At 45.8% G+C, this 19,159-nt stretch overlaps 1 pseudogene and 2 gene segments (V, D, J or C); all 3 read left to right on the top strand.

The window, feature by feature from the left end:
* Positions 1-529: 529 nt before the first annotated feature.
* LOC119874702 lies at positions 530-1,842 on the top strand. The segment is given in 2 exon segments: positions 530-1,198; positions 1,316-1,842. Coding segments are annotated over 2 exon segments (576 nt in total).
* A 483-nt stretch (positions 1,843-2,325) lies between these two features.
* LOC119874701 lies at positions 2,326-6,887 on the top strand (annotated as a pseudogene).
* A 5,949-nt stretch (positions 6,888-12,836) lies between these two features.
* On the top strand, positions 12,837-13,438 carry LOC119874700. The segment is given in 2 exon segments: positions 12,837-12,957; positions 13,065-13,438. Coding segments are annotated over 2 exon segments (423 nt in total).
* The last annotated feature ends 5,721 nt before the right edge of the window (positions 13,439-19,159 follow it).

Here is a 19,159-nt window from a genome sequence, read left to right as displayed (position 1 = left end):
AGTTTTTGGCTCTCATGCCAAAAGCTCTTTCTAACTTGGGCTTACTAAGTGCTGGACTCTGCCCTGGAGGGCACTGAGATCTGAGAAGCGTACCTTGATGACCACTAGGAGGAGCCGTGGTGCTACTAAAACGCCTAAAAGAGGTGGTGGAGTAGGGCAGAGGAATGCTACAATGAATTAAGGGGACAGTGGTTGTCAACAGCTGCAATTTGGTGATGGTAGAGACCTCTTATTGTCCTAGCTGGGGGTGGGGATTGCACCTGGCATGTAGTGGATAGAGATCATGGATGCTGCTATCAGAGCCCACAACACAGAATTATCCAGAACAATGCTGCAATATCTCTGAGGTTGAGATGCCTTAGGCTAAACATTTAGGTGTAAATTTGGTACCACAAAAGAAGGTGACCTGTAGACAGGTCAAGGACAGTAAAGTCATTCAGCCCAGGTTTTCCCCCACTCTCTTGCTGTCATTCACCTCTCCAACTGTTTGCTCCTGTCCCACAGGGACTGCTCATTGCCTAGCTGCCTCCTGCTCACTACATTGAACTGCCCCTCCGACGGAGAACACCTTCACAGGGATGGGGTTGCTGTATGGTCCCCCTCAAGGGGACTTATCATCACAGCTTGCTCCTAACATTCCTTCATGCATTTTAGTTGTCTGCAGCTGGTGCCTGTGGGAGACCCCACTGTGGTTCTTTTGTCCACAACTGAAGTAGCCAGGGGGGCGGCGGAGCACACATCAGAGATTCAGTGGAACCAAGATTTGAGAGGGATCTCCCTGCATTACTGAGGAGAAAGACGAGAAGATACAGAAAAGAGAAACTTGCCCAAATCTGAGAGTGGAGCCAAAACGAGGAGGAGGGAGGAGGTGGCCAGATGTGGGCCAGCCAAAACCCAGGGAGGCAGAGATATATTCCTGAGGCAAGAGATGTCCCATTCAAACTATCCCTAGATATTCCAAATTCCTTTGAAAACAGGAGAAATTAGCATGTCTTGAAAGGCACAAGGGCAGGAAATGAAGGAAGAGGAGAGGCCCAGCATGGGGAAGTCATTCTGGGCTGTGACATCACAGGCAGCGCACCTGTCAGGGCAGTGGAGAACTGCCGCCTACTTCTTACCACTGAGGACCAGACTGTGCCTGTCTCCACCATGGGCTCCGGGTTCCTCTGCTGTATGGTCCTCTGCCTCCTGGGAGCAGGTGAGTCCTTGGTCCAGCTGGCGTGATGCTATGATGCGTCCCTCAGCCTGTTCATCATGTGGCCAGCAAGAGCCTGCCATCTGGCACTGGTCTGAATTCTTCTCCTTTCCTTCTCAGCACCCCTGGACACAACAGTTTCCCAGACTCCAAGATACCTCATCGCGCACGTGGGATCGAAGAAGTTACTAAAATGTGAGCAAAATCTGGGCCATAATGCTATGTACTGGTATAAGCAAGACCTCAAGCAACTGCTGAACGTTATGTTTATCTACAACAATAAGGAACTCATTCTAAATGAATCAGTTCCAGGTCGTTTCTCACCTGAGACATCTGACAAATCTCATTTAAACCTTCATGTCGACTCCCTGGAGACAGGTGACTCTGCTGTGTATTTCTGTGCCAGCAGCCAAGACACAGCCCTACACACTCACTACACCCCTGTGCACAAACCCCCTGGCCCAGCCAGGAAGCTGTGGGGACTATATGTTCACATGAACCTAAGCTCCATTCACCACCACCCCCAATGCCCTCGTGAGATCTCTGAATGGAGTTTCCAATCTGTAGTACAGGCTGCCAACATCCCTGATGGGGCAGATCTACAATTAAGCTCTGACAAGTCTCACAGAAATCCATTTATCACCTAGAGCAATAAATTCACTGATGTTCTCAGGATTTCCAATAAATTTACTGAAGTACTCAGAATTTCAGAAAAAAGGAAGTACCTTGTCCCATGTGCTGAAGATCTTACATGGTGGAAGGAGCCATTCCTTGAATTTCTCTGCTGTACATTTGGATGCCAATGGTATAAACAGTATAACTGAATACACTATTCACTAAAAATATTCGATGAGCAAAAGCCTAAAGAGGAAAAAGAGATAAAGATAAAATATCTAAGATTGTAGGAATATTCAGATCATCACTGAGTCGCTGGATAGAAATCTCTTTGGAGAAGATAAAAGTTCTGGCAACAGGTGAACTAGAAAGAATGTGTTGGGGATAAGCCCCAGGAGGGGTAGGCTTGTGCTCTGCAGACTCCCTCCTTTCCAGAAGGATGACCAGGGCCACTCTTTCCAATTCAGATCCAGTGGCATCTTGAAGATTCCTGCCGCTCCTGCCGTACCCAGGTGATGGAGGATATTATAGACCTTCAAAGGACTCTGGACACGAATCTCAAGGCAGTAGCTAGTCATGGGTCCTACCCGAAGCCAGGTAACATGAGCACATTGGTTTTTGATACAATGGTGGTACAGTATGGATCAGAAGAGTGAGAGTGTGGGGATGGAATAGTCAATGAGGAGACGTCTAAAAGATTCTTCAGGGAAGATTATAAAGGGTTTCTGTGGGGCATTTTGGACAATATAGGTGGGACGCTCTGGGTTCTCTGTGCTCTTCTGAAGAACATTAGGTTTCAATCTGGCAGTTTCACTGTAGGATTTGCTAGATTTTATTTCAGTGTTGCCCTCCCTGTTACGGAGCCCTAGCATGTGGTCATTATTCCTAGGGCATAGAATTTTGGGGTCTCAGTGCAGAATCACAGCACATTCACCAACGTCTCTCATCCTAACTGGATCTGGATGCTGATGTCTTCTTGCTCGACATCTTCTGAAATCTCTGCTCAGCTCCCCAGCCCAGTAGAACCTGTGCTCTCTCAGCTTTGGACTCCCAGGCTGTGCATGCACATGAACATCAGAAAGTAGCCAAGAAGAAAGAGGATTTCCTTACACTCATGCTTAGAGTTCCTTTTCGGGACTTTGTGCCCCAAATCCAAGCCTTCTTGGGATCTTCAAGCCACATTTGGCAATATTATATACAGACAGAGTTTATATCAATTTCCTTACCTGTTTCCCATTGTACCTCTTCACTGTTTCTTCCTGTGATTCGGGTCGCCCTTACATCATTTTCTGTCCATAGGCATATCCCTTATCCACATGACTTAAAAGCACTTTTCAGACTTTCACTTCTACCCCTTGAGTGGGAAAGGTTTGTTAACTATTGTTGTCAGGGCAACTGAGCCTTTAATTTCCACTTAGTGGTCAGGATATCAGTTTAAATATATTGTTTTTTTTTTTTTTTTTGTATCATTGGAGCTTTGCTTGGCGGAAGGCAAACAATACAGTAGAATTATATTTATTCATGTTTTAGCTCCATGCTTGTAGAATGGCCAATCTGTATCTCTTTGCCACAGTCATGTCCGGCATGCTAAGTGTAATAATAACAATGTCAGCCTTTCCTCCAGGATTAATTTTGGGTTCTTGTCTAAGAACTAAATATCTCCACCAGTAATGAATCAGACATCCATTATCTACCTAACTTGTTCAAGAGGAGAATATCAACTCCTTTGCTTGAATTGGAACCCATCTACCCTTACATTTTTGTTTTAGGGACTACGCTAAAATCCGATAAACTTTATTCTATTAGAAAAATGAGTAGAAAAAAAGAAAAATGAGTAGAGACTGAATGTCCTAGATATATGGCTGAACGGCAATATTGCTCTTTTTGTTGCTTCAGAAGCCACTTTCGTCTTCACAGGACGGGGGATCTTGTACCCCTCACAGAGCCACTGACTGACCCCTGCCCCCTCCCTCTGTCTTCCTCTCTGGAAAATGAACTATAGGCATGATCCACCTGCTACCATGGGGCTGGTTAGAAGCCTGCAATCGGGAAATATGCGACCTTGGCCCCAAGGAGACAATGTGGCTCTTTTGAAAATGCAGAGGTAGGGGGAGGGGAGGGCAGGGGAGTGAATAATGGAAGGATTGTGGAGTGAAGCATGGCATTGAGGCTCCATTTTTAGGTCTAGGGTGGGGGGGATTGGTTGCAGATTCCTCAAAGATACTAAACGATAATAATTTTCAAATTGATTCCCCTTGGTCCTACACAGATAACTTGTGTTGTTCACCTTGAGCATCCTGTTTGCTCTAAGCACAGGCAAGTACTATACCTTCAGTACTGGCGTGGGGGTTGGCTGATCCCTTGTCCCCTCAGCCCCCCTTCCCAGTGCCTGGTCCTTGCTGGCAGTACTACCTCAGAAGGAAGTACAGCCCTCCAATTCCCCTTTCCACTGATATGCACAGAAGGGATCAAGGGAGCTTAGACCCTGAGGGAAACAACGTTTTGGGTGAAGTCTGCAGGACTGAACAGGGAAGTCAGGAGGGCCTTGAGTGAATTAGGCTGTCCCTTAGCAGAGTCCTTTAATCTGCCTGTTGGAATGATGAGGGGATGGAGAGTCTGTATAATGAGGAAAGCAGCTAATAGCATGAGAGCAACTGGTAGAGGAATAGCTCAGCCCAGTCCATTTGAATTCACCTTCTCTCAGAATCTACAAAAGGTATGAAAGGGGAAGAAGAAATATCCTCTGGGGCTGGTGAAAAGGACAGGGACAGTGACATCACAGGCAAATCACCAACCAAAGCCCAGGAGACCAGAGCCCAGCCCCTTCCCCAGGACACCCTAGCTAGATGATGCCCACAACCTCTCTGACATGGGCTGCAGGCTGCTGTGCTCTGTGGCTCTCTGTCTACTGGGAGCAGGTGAGTCTCACGTTCCAGATGTTGCCTTGGGACCTCAAGCAGTGTCCCTTTGGTTGCATCAACACTCTTCTTTCGGGGCTTTGTCTGATTTTGTTCCTTTCTTTCAACAGTCCCCATGGACACTGGAATTACCCAGACCCCCAAACACCTGGTAACAGGGCCTGGGAGGAGAGTGACCCTCAACTGTGAACAACATCTGGGACATGATGCTGTGTACTGGTATCAGCAGAGCGGTCAGAAGCCACCGAAGCTTATGTTTGCCTACAGATATAAGGAACTCATTGAGAATGAGACTGCCTCCGGTCGCTTCTCACCTGAGTGCCCAGACAGCTCCAGGCTCTACCTTCACGTGGACGCCCTGGAGCCTGATGACTCTGCCTTGTATCTCTGTGCTAGCAGCAGGGACACAGCCCCACACAGCCAACCTCTCCCCGTGCACAAACATCCTGGGTCTAGCAGGGGGGCCCTTGGGCAACCAAAACTAGCTCAACATCTCCTGTAGGGCCCCAGACAGAGATCCCAGAACCTCATGCAGGCTGTGTACTCAGGGGTCGCTGCAGTGCTGAGTGCCCAGTGCAGACACCCACAGCCTGGGGCCTGGCTCAGCCTTCTTCCAGTCTGTGCCCAGCTGCATGCAAGCCAGAGGGTCCAGCTCCAGTTGCTCCAAGCAGCCTCCAGGAGGCACATGGCCCTGGGGAATGTTTCAGGGGCCACTTTACACTCTGGACACAGCAGTGCTGCCATGACCCCTGCCCACAGGCACCTTCCTCTGACTATTCCTTCCACCCCAGTGAGACCCTGGACCTCAGCCCCTGTCCCAGCTCCAAACAGGCTGAGCCCTTTTCCAGAACACCTCCTCCCCTCACCACCCAGCTCAGTCAGTTCCTACCCCTGAAGACAATTGTTTCCTCCCCAGATTTGGATCATTCTTTCCAGGTCATTGTCTGCTACATGTCCCGGGACTGAGCTCCCCAAGAGCTTCTCTTCCTCTCAGCTGTGACACCTTCAGGCCTTATTTTCTTTCCTTCTGTCACTCTCATCCTAATTCTTCAGGTCTTCACATCCTGCATTATCAGCCACAGAGTCCTCTGCCCCAGGATTGTTGCTCACAATAGGCAATAAGACTGGAAGGGCCCCTGACATTTCAGAGCAGGACTGCATCCTTGGGGCTGTCCTTGCCGAACCCCATGATTTCTGGCATTGCCCCTTGCCATGGTCCTCCATCCTGCACAGGCTAGCAGACACCATGGGCTGAGCAGACCCCTGTGTCCTGGGGAGTCAGATGCCTGCACTGACACAGAGGCTCCCTCCTCTCTCCTGTAGGGGGCGCCCCAGTGGGTGTAGCAGGAATCCATGGGGTGCAGAGGCCTGAGCTAGGAGAACACTCATTCCTGCCCTGACTCTGCCATGGATATCTGGTTCTTGTATTGGATTATATTTAGTGTCTTGCAAGCAGGTGAATCCTTGGGAATTTCTCATCTTGGACTTACCTGAGGCTCTTCTAAATCATTTCCTTATTCAATCTCTGGCTTCTTTTTCCTCCCACAGGACACACAGAACCTGAAGTCAAACAAATTCCCAGCCACCTGGTCACAGATTGGGGGATGAGAGTTATCCTGACGTGTGACCCCATCTCTGGTCACTTATACCTCCATTGGTAGAGGCAGATGCTGGGGCAGAAAGTGGAGTTTCTAATTTTATTCTACAAGGATACTCTCTTGGAGAAGTCCTAAATATTCAAGGATCAATTCTCAGCTGGATAATCCTGATGCATCATTGTCCACTCTGGAGATCCAGCCACAGAGCTGGGAGACTCAACCATGTACCTCTGGGCCAGCAGTGTAGCCACAGGCTTGCCAAGACACCTACAGCCTGCACACAAACCCTCATACTTCTGCCTCTTTCTAGCTCCCAGATTCCTTTCCGACTGGACTTGATTTTTCAGCCGTCTCTAAATACACATGTCTGAATTTAAACCACCAAAAGAGGATATCTCTGGCATGACTGACCAGGGCGCATGTTTTGCAGTATCTTCATATATACTCTCGGGTTATTGTGGGCTCCAAAGTTGGGAGAGTTGCTTCCCAGGAAGCCACCATCAAGTGACCTAGGTTCTCTCTTTACCTCCTTCTGTATCTTGGATTTTGTTTTGCGTTGTTTGGGTAGCTTAGAAATAAATCATTTTAATTCATAGAATGGAGAAGTGATTACCAAGGAATGACTTTGATATTTGTATAAATGTATAGAGTACTTCCAAGATAAATCTTAAGGAGGATATGCAAGTCAACACAAGGGCCTGAATTGTCAGTGATGTCTTCCCAGTAAGTCCCTTATGCATTACTTGGCGTGAGAATGTTAAGGGAACAGCAAAGATAGAGTCCATTATTGGGACCCCACTTCAGGCTAACAGTGGTCTAGACCAGTAAGAGAATCATCAGAATAAGGCTGGGATTGCGGGATCAGAATTTAGCAGCAAAACCCAAACAGCATCTAGAAGGGAACAGGAATGGATCAGTCCCCCAAACTTGACATGGGGCTGTCAGAGTCACTGTCTTGCTTTTGAATAAAACCCCGGTGTTTTTGATGAGTTGGAACAAGAAAGGTAGAGGGAAGACTTCAAAACAAAAGAATGGATTTCCTTATAATAAGTCAGAATGAGATCAAGCATTGATTGGAGGGGAAAAGTCTTGAGCAGAGCTTATCACACAGACACAGGAAATATTCATTTACTCAATTACATCCATGGCAGCACCACCATTAAGGGGTAGAGAATGACTGTCTCACTGATTTGAGGTCTCAGAAATTTTCAGACTAAAGGATCCCATTTTAGTGCTAAGGAAATGAAATCATGGGTTTATAACCATGAGGTCCAATTTCTTTACACATACGGATCTCTCAGATGCATCTGTCTTTATGAATGAAAAAAGAATGTACTATAATTTTGGCTAAGGGGCTGCTCAGAACTGATACCTGTGGAGCTGGGGTCATATGCTCTAGGATGTGCTATGACTGAACAAACACCTAAAATATGGGACTATGGTCACAATCCATGAGTCCAGAAGCCATTGGTGGGATTAGGATGGGTATCCTCCTCACAGCTCCCAGTGACCCAGTTTTAATTTCAAACATCATTTTCCTGTACTAAAAGTCCCTAGATAAGAGGTTGTGATTCCTCAGTAGAGGGAGGCGCATGGTGGATGCTTCCACCACGGGACATGGTAAAGATTCCAGTGAACCTGAAGTATGAGAATACCTGGTCATTAGGGGCCCCTTTTACTCCGATCCAGTTGTAAGGATGGAGGTATTTATCTTATTATCATGAGGAGATAGAGTTTCTGCTACACAGTGGAAATGGGAAAAGTTCTACCTGGAATTCAGGGAACTAATTCAAGCATCACTTGGTGCCTAAATTCCTGGTGATAATGACAATTTTGCAGTTGCAACCATCCTAGTCTGACAATAGAGGCACCTAAGGGGACTGAAACCCACAGAGATGAATGTCTAGATCATCTCAACAAGCAAATGACTTAGAACACTAAAGTGCTAAGCAAAGTTGGAGAAATTATATAATTGGTGATGAAGGAGATAATAAACATCAGTTATCGCTTTGAGTACAGCACCCCCACAGCCCTAAACCTGTGCTTGGAGGGATTGCAGCTGGCCACCACCTGAAGACCTTGGTATTTGGACTTGAAGCAAAGCAAGGAGTGGACTGTATCCAGTGCCTCTTTTGTATCACTTGTATCCTATCATCTTGGCCCTACACTGATTCCAGCCACAACTAATTCATGCACCACCTCCACCCATTCAATAAAGATTGAACCTCCTCTTAAACATGGTCCATGTATTTAGCTTCCTTCCTGTATACTCTGTGGCCGTGATTGAGACCCTCAAATAGGCCTCTTGAAACTTAGACATGCACAGCCAGAAACATCAGAAGTTATTGTTCTATGAGACAATTCTGAATCAGGAGGATGAGAACTGATGGATGAAGCTTTCGTAGTTGTCTCAAAGTCCCTTGAAAGTTGTAGATTGAGGAGCAACCACTTATCTATAAAAATGGCCCAATTAACATTCTAATTTTTCACATGTTCCACGCTTTTTCTTTCTGTACATGATTTGGCCTAGATATTTCCATCTGACTTATCTTCCACTTACCTACTCATTTCAACTCTATTGGTTCTGCTTTTAAAACCATACAGATTTACCTTAATCGTAGGTGTTTTGTGTATTTCGGTTCTACAATCTCCACTTAAGTATTTACTATGGTTTTCAGTTGTTTACTAAAATTCTCCATTTTGTCGGCCACTTTGTAGAACATATTAATAACAGTTATTTCCATGTCAGTGTCTGAAAACTCCATCTGAATCATTTTGGGTCTGTTTCTTATGTTTCCCTTTTGGTTTTGGCCATGTCATCCTGTCCCCTCAACAACAGATGATATGTGTTTGAATGCTGGATATTTTATATGAAAAATTTTAGAGAGGAGATGAAGATTACGGATCATGTATTCTTTTATAGAGAAGATTCCTTTTTGCTTACACTATGATATCTTGGTAGGGGCAAGTGTTCTGAATCTGGTTGGTAAGTGAGTTGAATTTAAACTAAACTTCAGGTTTATTGATGTCTGTTCAACTTTCCTCCTAGTATGTGATCATTTAGGTACCAAATGAAACTTGCAGAGTATTTTTACTTTACTAAAGTGTGATTTGCATGACATAATACTTACCCGTTTCAAATGTACAACTCAGTGAGTTTAAATATACTTATGCACTACTTAACTACCACCACAAGCCAGTTCTGAAACATTTCCACCCCCTCCCCCAAAAAAGTCCTTTTGTGGCATTTTCAGTCAATCCCCGCTCCTACTTGAGCTTGTGCTTAGGTCTTACTGGAACTCTCTCCTAGGTGGCAGTCCCTAAACGCAAACGCTATTACCCAGACCAGTCAGTCCCTGTGACATCCTACAAGCTTCTCACACCTCAGTCTTCTCTTGCTTTTTAGCAATGTGAACAAAATCTGGGCCATGATGCTATGTACTGGTATTAGCAAGACCTCAAGCAACTGCTGAACGTTATGTTTATCTACAACAATAAGGAACTCATTCTAAATGAATCAGTTTCAGGTCGTTTCTCACCTGAGACATCTGACAAAGCTCATTTAAACCTTCATGTCAACTCTCTGGAGACAGGAGACTCTGCTGTGTATTTCTGTGCCAGCAGCCAAGACACAGCCCTGCAAAGTCACTACCTCCCTGTGCACAAACCCCCTGGCTCAGCCAGGCAACAGTACACCAGGACTACATGTTCACCTGACCCTGAGGCCCCTTTCACTCCCAGTGAGCTCCCTGACTGGAGTTTCTTATCTCTAGTACAGGCTGCCCACATCCTTGATGGGGCAGATCTACAGTTATGCTCTGAGAATCCTTACATAATTCTACTTATCAGCCTAAAGAGGAAAAGCAGATGAAGATAAAAATATCTAAGATTGTAAGGATATTCAGATCATCACCGAGTTTGCTGGATAGAAATCTCTTTGAAGAAGCATGAAAGTTCTGGCAACAGGTGAACTGGAAAGAAAATGTTGAGGATAAGCACCAGCAGGGGTAGGCTTGTGCTCTGCAGACTCCCTCCTTTCCAGAAGGATGACCAGGGCCTCTCTTTCCAATTCAGATCCAGTGGCATCTTGAAGATTCCTGCCGCTCATGCCGTACCCAGGTGATGGAGGATATTATAGACCTTCAAAGGACTCTGGACACGAATCTCAAGGCAGTAGCTAGTCATGGGTCCTACCTCAAGCCAGGTAACATCAGCACATTGGAATTTGGTACAACAGCCTTGGTACAGTACAGATCAAAGAGTGAGAGTGTGGGGATGGAATAATCAATGAGGAGACGCCTAAAAGATTCTTTAGGGAGCCCTGGCATGTGTCATTATTACTAATGCATGGCCTTTTAGGGGTCTCAGTGGAGAATCACAGCACGTTCACCACTGTTTCTCATCCTAGCTGGGTCTGAATGCCAGTGGCTTCCAGCTCCACGTCTTCTGAAGTCTCTGCTCTGCTCTCCAGCCTGGTAGAACCTGTCTTCTCTCACCTTCTGGACTCCCACGCTGTGCATGCCCATCAGGATGTGGCCAAGAAGAGAGGAGTTCCTTACACTCACTCTAAGGTTTCCTTTTCAGGACTCTGTGCCCCAAACCCAAGCTTTCTTGGGATCTTCAAGCCACATTTGCCATTATTATTATTATATACAGACATTGTTTATATCAATTTCCTTACCTGTTTCCCACTGTACCTCTTCAGTGTTTCTCCCGTGATTCGGGTTGTCCTTACATCATTTTCCTTCCACGGGCACATCCCTAATTCAGGTCACTTAAACTCACCTTTCAGCCTTTCACCTCTACCCCTTGCTTTGGGAAAGGCTTATGTTAATTATTATTCTTAGGGCAACTGAGCCTTTCACTTCCCCTTAGTGTTCCAGGTATCGGTTTATATTAAATTGTTATTTGCAATCCTTAGAACTCTAATTTTGGAAGTCAAACCATGCAAAACAATTTTTATTTATTCATATTCTGCTCTTTCCTTATAGAACAGATAAGTGACTCTTTGCTACAATGGATGTCTAGCATATTAGTAACAATCCTAGCCTTTCCACTACAGTTAGTATTGGATTCTTGTCTATAAATGGGATTATCTCCAGATTTAGTGAATTGGAGGTCCATTAGATACCCAACTCATTCAGGGGAAGAATATCAATTCCTTTGCTTAAATTCTAATTTCTATACCTTTACTTTTTTTGTTTTAGTGGCCACCCTGAAAATACTTAAACTTTATTACATTAGAAAAATGAGTAGAGGCCTAATGTCCTAGGTAAATGGATGAAAGGCCATGTTGCTGCCTCTTGTTTTGTTTCAGATGCTTCCTTCCTTTTCACACCTGCATACATCTTGTACCCCTCACAGAGCCACTGACCCTCATCCCCTGTCCTCTCTTCTGTTGAATGAGGAATAGGCATCCTTTAAACTGATACCATTGGGCTGGTAAGAAGTCTGCAAACTGGGATAACTGCTGCCTTGCCCAAAAGGAGGCGCTGGGGCTCTTTTGAAACTCTAAGGCTGGGGTGAGTGGTGGGAAGAGTGAATAGTAGAAAGATTGTTGAGGGAAGCAGGGCATTGGAGCTTCATCCTTAGGTTCAGTGGGAGCATTGGTTGCAGATTCCTCAAAGATAGTAAATGTAAATCATTTTTAAATTGATTTTCCTAGTTCGTTTCCCAGAGTTAGGAGTCTTTCATGTTCTGTCTCCTTTTCTGATATTTCCCACTTATTTTTTCTCCTTTCCCCTTTATTCCCTTTCACTATGAACTAGGGGTGGTGGGAGGAAAGGTGGGCGGGGAGTGAGGGTGACTGGGTGACAGGCACTGAGGTGGGCACTTGACGGGATGAGCACTGGGTGTTATTCTATATGTTGACAAATTGAACACCAAAAAAAAATAAATTTATTAAAATAAATAAATAAATAAATTGATTTTCCTTTGTTTTACATGGATGACTTGTGTTGCTCTCCTTGAGCATCTTGTTTGCTCTAAGCCCAGTCATGCATTTTACCCTCAGTACTGGGGTGGAGGTTGGATGATCCCTTGTCCCCTCAACCACCCTTCCCAGTGCCTGGCTCTTCGCTGGCAGCACAGTCCTGCCTATTTTAATGGAGGGCACTGGCTCCAAGTGGAAGCACTCTCTTCGAAGTCCCCTTTCCACAGATATGGACAAAAGGGCTCAGTGGGGCTTAGATCCTGAAGAAAACGACATTTTAGGTGATGTCTACACAGTTGAAATGGAAGGAAGGAGCTCCCTTGAAGCAGATATAGTCTCTCCCTTGAACAGTGCCCTTTGAGCAGGGCCTTAGAAGGAACGGGGGTGGAGAGAGAATCTGGATAAGGAGGACAGAAACTAATAGCATGAGAGCAACTGGCAGAGGAATAGCTCAGCCCAGTCAGTTTGAATTCACCTTCTATCAGAATCTACAAAAGGTGTGAAAGGGGAAGAAGAAATATCCTCTGGGGCTGGTGAAAATGACAGGGACAGTGACATCACAGGCAAATCACCAACCAAAGCCCAGGAGACCAGAGCCCAGCCCCTTCCCCAGGACACCCTAGCTAGATGATGCCCACAACCTCTCTGACATGGGCTGCAGGCTGCTGTGCTCTGTGGCTCTCTGTCTACTGGGAGCAGGTGAGTCTCACGTTCCAGGGGCTGCCCTGGACCAAAACATAGTCCTTGTGGCCACAGCAACACTGTTCTTTCTGGACTTTGTCTGATTTTGACCTTTCTTTCAACAGTCCCCATGGACACTGGAATTACCCAGACCCCCAAACACCTGTTAACAGAGACAGGGAGGAGAGTGACCCTCAAGTGTGAACAACATCTGGGACATAATGCTGTGTACTGGTATCAACAGAGCACTCAGAAGCCACCAAAGCTCATGTTTGCCTACAGTTACAAGGTACTCGTTGAAAATGAGACTGCTTCTGGTCGCTTCTCACCTGAGTGCCCAGACAGCTCCAGGTTCTACCTTCACATGGATGCCCTGGAGCCCAATGACTCTGCCTTGTATCTCTGTGCTAGCAAAGAAACACAGCCCCACACAGCCAACCTCTCCCTGTGCACAAACCTCCTGGGTCTAACAGGTGGCCCTGGGGACAACGAAGACTAGCTCAACACCTCCTGACTAGCTCTCATCCCCAGGCAGAGATCCCAGAACATTATGTTGTCCACTCAGTGGCTGCAGCAGTGCTGAGTGCCCAGTGCAGACACCCACAGCCTGGGGCCTGGCTCAGCCTTCTTCCAGTCTGAGCCCAGCTGCATGCAAGCCAGAGGGTCCAGCCCCAGTTGCTCCAAGCAGCCTCCAGGAGGCACATGGCCCTGGGGAATGTTTCAGGGGCCACTTTACACTCTGGCCACAGCAGTGCTGCCATGACCCCTGCCCACAGGCACCTTCCTCTGACTATTCCTTCCACCCCAGTGAGACCCTGGACCTCAGCCCCTGTCCCAGCTCCAAACAGGCTCAGTCTTTTTCCAGAACACCTCCTTCCCTCACCCTGTGGCTCCATCAGTTCTGTCCACTGAGGACAACACTTTCCTCCTCAGATTCATATCACTCTTCTCTGGGTCCGAGTATTAAATCTTCAGGCTCAAAACTGTAAGTCAGAGAGTCAGTGCCTCTGGGCTGTAGCTCCATGTGTCTGTGAAAGAGGAGATCGGATCCTGCCAGTCTGCTCAGATCATCATCCTTGGCCTCGCTGGCCTGAAGCTCTTCTTCTCCAAGGGTGCTTCTACAGCTGCAGTATTTGTCTTGGGGCCTGCGGGCCTGCCCACTCCAATGCAGGCAATGGGTTGAGCCCTGGGCATCACATGTGTATGGTGGTACTAAGGCTTCCCACTCAGGCCTGTGGGGGTGCTCTTGAATCTGCGGGTACCTCCCAGGACTGTGACCAGATGCCCCTCTGGGAGAGCCCTCCCCTCCCCCTGCCCCTGCCCCTGCCCCGGACAGCAGACTCTTTTCCTGGGAGGTCTTTGGTCTCCTGGGAGCAGATGAGTCCTGAGAGAGTGGGGACCTTCCTGTCCTACCCTGTTTGTCTAAGACAAGTTCTGAACTTCCACTTATTCTCTTTCTGGCCTCCATCTCCTGCCACAGGACACATGGAACCTGCAGTCCGCCCAACAGTATAGCCCAACAATATAGCTACCATATCACAGAGATGGGGACAGAGCATGGTTCTGAGGCCTGACCCCATTTCTGGTCGCTTGTACTTCTTCTGGTACTACTGACACATCCCAGAAAGGGCAGTGGAATTAGTGATTTCCATCGATAACAACCTTCCCTCAGAGAAGGCTGACTTTTTTGGAGAGTCCATTCTCAGCTGAGTTGCCTGACAGACCATACTCTGAGGCCCCAGCCTGCGCTGCTGGGGAACTCAGCCGTACACCCCTGTGCCAACAGCTCAGTCACAGCCTTGCAGAGGAGCTTCTTCCCCTTGCACAAGCTTGAGGCTTCTCTGCTCCCAGCCTTTCAGCAGCCCTTCCTGCCCAACGGGGCGGGGCCACAGCACCTTCCCAGAAACTTAGGTCAGAAGTTAACTTTTCTTTTTTTTGAAACAGGCTCCACTCCCAATGTAGAGCTCAATGCAGGACTTGAACTCACCATTCTGAGATCAAGTCCCACGTCAGGCTTCCTGCTCAGCAGGGAGTTGGCTTGCCTGAGATTCTCTCTCTCTCCCTCTCTCTCAAATAAATAAATAAAATCTTAAAAAGAAAAAAAAGACCTGAGCTGAGATAAAGAGTCTGATGCTCAACTGACTGTGCCTCCCAGGTGACCCAGAAGTTAACTTTAATTTTCAGAATAGGAAATGTTGCACAGGGAGAGGTATCTGGGGCTATGGTATTGAGGAAATATTGTTGGGCACCACAGAATATAGTTGTGGTCCCCATGAATGGGACACGTATGGCCAAATGAGTGACCAGATGAGGCTACCAAGGAACCTGTAAAGGACTGAATTTGGGGAGCCAAGGCCCAAGGGTTCTTCAACAATCAGCTGAAGGGATGATACAGGGAAAGCTTTATGAGGAAGACACTCTATTTCTTATAAATAAGGCAGGTAGACTTCAAATGTTCAATTAGAAAGACCAATTAGTATTAATGTTTGAGGCTAGTTAAGTATATCATATTGGTTATACATCTACTTATTCATTCATTGACTAACTGGTTCACCTATTCTTTGGACAGACAATATCCTACCTCAAGAGATGGAAAGTATGGTTGGTGCACCACAGGGACCCCATGGGTGTCAGAGGAAGAATCAGTTGCAAGGTCATTTAAGAATAAAGGCTCAGCCTGATTCTGAGAACTCTCCTTCGTGCCAGAAAGTGGCCAGGTCCTCTAGAGTGTGCTGGGGTGGGTAAGACAGAAACACCATGGAGAGAACATGCAAATAATCACACGGGTGCATGCATCCCTTTGAATTAGTGTTGGTGTTTTGCACCATGAAATAAACAACCAACAAAACTAAAAGGCTATCTACTGAATGAAAGAAGATATTTGCAAATGACATAACCAATGAAGGGTTAGTATCCAAAATATATAAAGAACTTATACAACTCACACTGAACCACAAATAATCCAGTTAAAACATGGCAGAAGATAGGACATCTTCTTTGCAGGGGGTGGGGGTGGTGAGTAGGGGAGGGATGTAAGGGATAGCAGGGTCTTTATCATGCAGATGACTTCCCTCATGGGGACCAGGACATTTCAGACTGTAAATGGGCACTTAACTTTAGTTAAGTCTTGGTTTGCTGTCTGGGGATAAATGACTCCATTTGGAGTCTTTTTAGCACTAATATGGTTTTCTATAGGAGGTGGGAAGTCCCTAAAAACTGAAAAGAAATGTAAACAGAGAGGGAGTTTGAGCATACTGGATACCCAGCAGAAGCATATGCAGAGGAGTATTACTCTCAAAGAAAGATCAGAGAAGCGAGAGTCTTAGCCTATTCCCTGGACTCAGTTCCACCAAGCAATACCCTATTGTAGAGAAAATAAAGAAAGGAAAAATGACAGATTTTGAGCCAAATAAGAGGGGATTCTGGGCTTTAAAAACCTGTAGGAAGATTGGCATCCTAGGAAAACCTAGCTATTGGCTGATGAAGAGGCTCAGAGTACCAGCTCTTCCCTAAGAACACCAGAGTATTCCCCTGGGGGATCTCCCTCACTCCCTGATCTGCCATGGCTACCAGGTTTCTCAGTTTAGTGGCCTTTTGTCTCTTGGGAGTGGATGAGTCCAGGAAACAGAAGGAAACTCCTGATATGGGCTTCTCAATTCCAGATCCTAGCCATTCCTTCATTAAGACCACTGTTGTTTACCTGTATCTATCTTAGCTTACATTTGCCTCTCTGATGGAACCCACGGATGCTCAGATACCAAGATCCTTAACATAAAAATGGAAAAGAAGCTGCTCTTTGAACATTCTTAGGAAATGAACCATTTTTGCAAAGTACTGGTGTCAATGAGACCATACCCTGAACTCTTGAGTCTGATTCATTAGTCAGTTCTGAACTTATGGCCAAAAAAGATGTGCTTGAAGTGTACATATCTCAAAAACATATAGAGGATTTCCCCCTTGACTTTGAAGTCAACCAGCACCAACCAGTCCTCTCTGTACTTCTGTGCCAGTCTGTGATTCCACAATACCTCACCACCACAGCCACTCAGCTCGGAAAGAACAGGTGGCCTCTCATGCCTGAGGTCCCTGCTCTAACCAGAACAAAGTGCAAGAGTCCTTTCTGGCCCCCTCTCACCCACCAGCTGTGAATTTTAAACAGGCCTCTTGTTGAATTTCAGTTGGTGCTCTTTACCCCTTGTGGAAGCACCCTCCAGGCGAGCCCTGAGGTTGTCAGGGGTTAGTGCACGCCCTGTGCTCACTTCATAAAGACTTGCCTCCACGTCATCATCCAATTCACCTGGTCCTTACCACCTCTAGTGATACTGAGGCTAGAATTTTGTTTTCTAATATCCAGTCCATGTGAGGAAGACTGTCTACTAGTCTTCAAGTACAGCGGTTTCTCAACGAGTAGATTTTACAGATGGTAACTACTTGCCAACATTTTGGAGACCAATGTTGACTTGAGATTTGAGTTTTGAAAAGTAGCACTTTTAAAATAGCAACCACAGTAAAAATAAAAGAGAACCTCACTCTGCCTTCCCATTCACTTCAAACATTCAAGAGCATCATACCACGTAGCATGGGTAAAACATTGAAGGGGAAAACAAAAGAAGTGTTGATGAGGTGGTGAAGATATGGGACTTTATTTGCACTGCTGAGAGGACCATAAAATAGTACAGCCACTGAGGAAAATAGTATGGGCAGGCAATGGGGTGGTTCCTGGGCTTGGATAGGGGAGGGGGAAGAAGTAGTGTTTGATGAATATAGAGTTCTGGATGGGGAAGAAGAGAGGGTTCTAGACAGGGATGGTGGTGATGGTGTCACCAGAATGTGAATGTAATTAATGCCCCTGCACTGTAGACTTGAAAGTGCTAAGTTTTATGTTATACACATTGAATCACAATAAAAATAAAAAACACTGTAAATTAAAACTTAGAAAAGATGATCTTTGAATAAAGATGAGTTCCATTCAAGAAAGAAAGGTTGGTTAGCCATAATTTTGAATGTAGAAAAACTAAGATTTTAGTGTCCTAATAGCTTGCACCCCATTTCAGTATTCTCAGAATACTGTCGATGGGAATATTCTACAAAATATTTTATTTATTTATTTATTTATTTATTTATTTATTTATTTATTTATTTATGAGAAAGAGAGAGTGAGAGAGCATGAGCAGAGGAGAGGCAGAGGGAGAGGGAGAAGCAGACTCCCCACTGAGCAAGGAGCCCAAGAGCACAGGAGCTCTATCCCAGGACCCTGAGATCACAACCTCAGCTGACCGAGCCACTCAGGCACCCCGTGATGGGATTATTTTAATGTAACTGCTAGAAATAGAAGGAAAACCCCAAGGGCATGGTTCTATATAATGCAGGCAGAAGAACCTGAGACCCTGGAAAGTCTTGGAAGGGGCTGTCATGATTAAAGATGGGAGGGAAATGGTGAAGATCTGCATTCTGTACTGTATGAATCCTCTGCAGCACTTCCTCAAATCTTCAGTGGATTCTATGAAACTTTGTAATTATTGATGTGCATGATTTTCTTAAAGATTTTTTAAAAATGTATTCATGATAGACATAGAGAGAGAGAGGGGCAAAGACACAGGAGGAGGGAGAAGCAGGCTCCATGCAAGGAGCCCAACATGGGACTCAATCCCGGGTCTCCAGGATCACACCCTAGGCCAAAGGCAAGCACTAAACCGCTGAGCCACCCAGGGATCCCCTGATGTGCATGATCTTATTGTTGGAGTAAAAAAAGTCTCTGCTTCATGGCCAGTTGGAGTGCTAGGGTTAGAGAAGGCCAGGAGAAAACAATCGTCCATGGGAGTGATCAGAAATCTGGACTTGGGATTTCCACAATTTTGAAAGCTCTAGGAAATTCCACCTAGTTTTTACAGAAGAGAGAATTTCCCAGGTCTTACCTAGATTACAAATTTATTAGCTGAAGTCTTGTTTTTAAGAAAGCAGGAAAAAAAGCCCCTGAGGATAAGTCATTATTTTAGGAAAGTAATAATTCTTATTAGTTCCTACTGGATGAAAACTCCTAGTGTTTATATGAGGCGTTGGCTTCTCTTAGAGGGTCAGATGACATGAATATTCTTCCCCATAATAAAACAGTTGGAAATGCCAATGTAAAATATGCTAGGTATGTTACTGTTAAGATCTCCAATAAATTGGCCCTATGCATTCTTATGTGCTTGACATCTTTTACTTTCTTGTTTATATT

The sequence above is a fragment of the Canis lupus genome, chromosome 16, assembly GCF_011100685.1.
Source record: "Canis lupus familiaris isolate Mischka breed German Shepherd chromosome 16, alternate assembly UU_Cfam_GSD_1.0, whole genome shotgun sequence".
NCBI classification, from domain to species: Eukaryota; Metazoa; Chordata; class Mammalia; order Carnivora; family Canidae; genus Canis; species Canis lupus.
The sequence above is the reverse complement of the archived record's forward strand: the minus strand, read 5'-3'. Positions and strand labels throughout refer to the sequence as shown.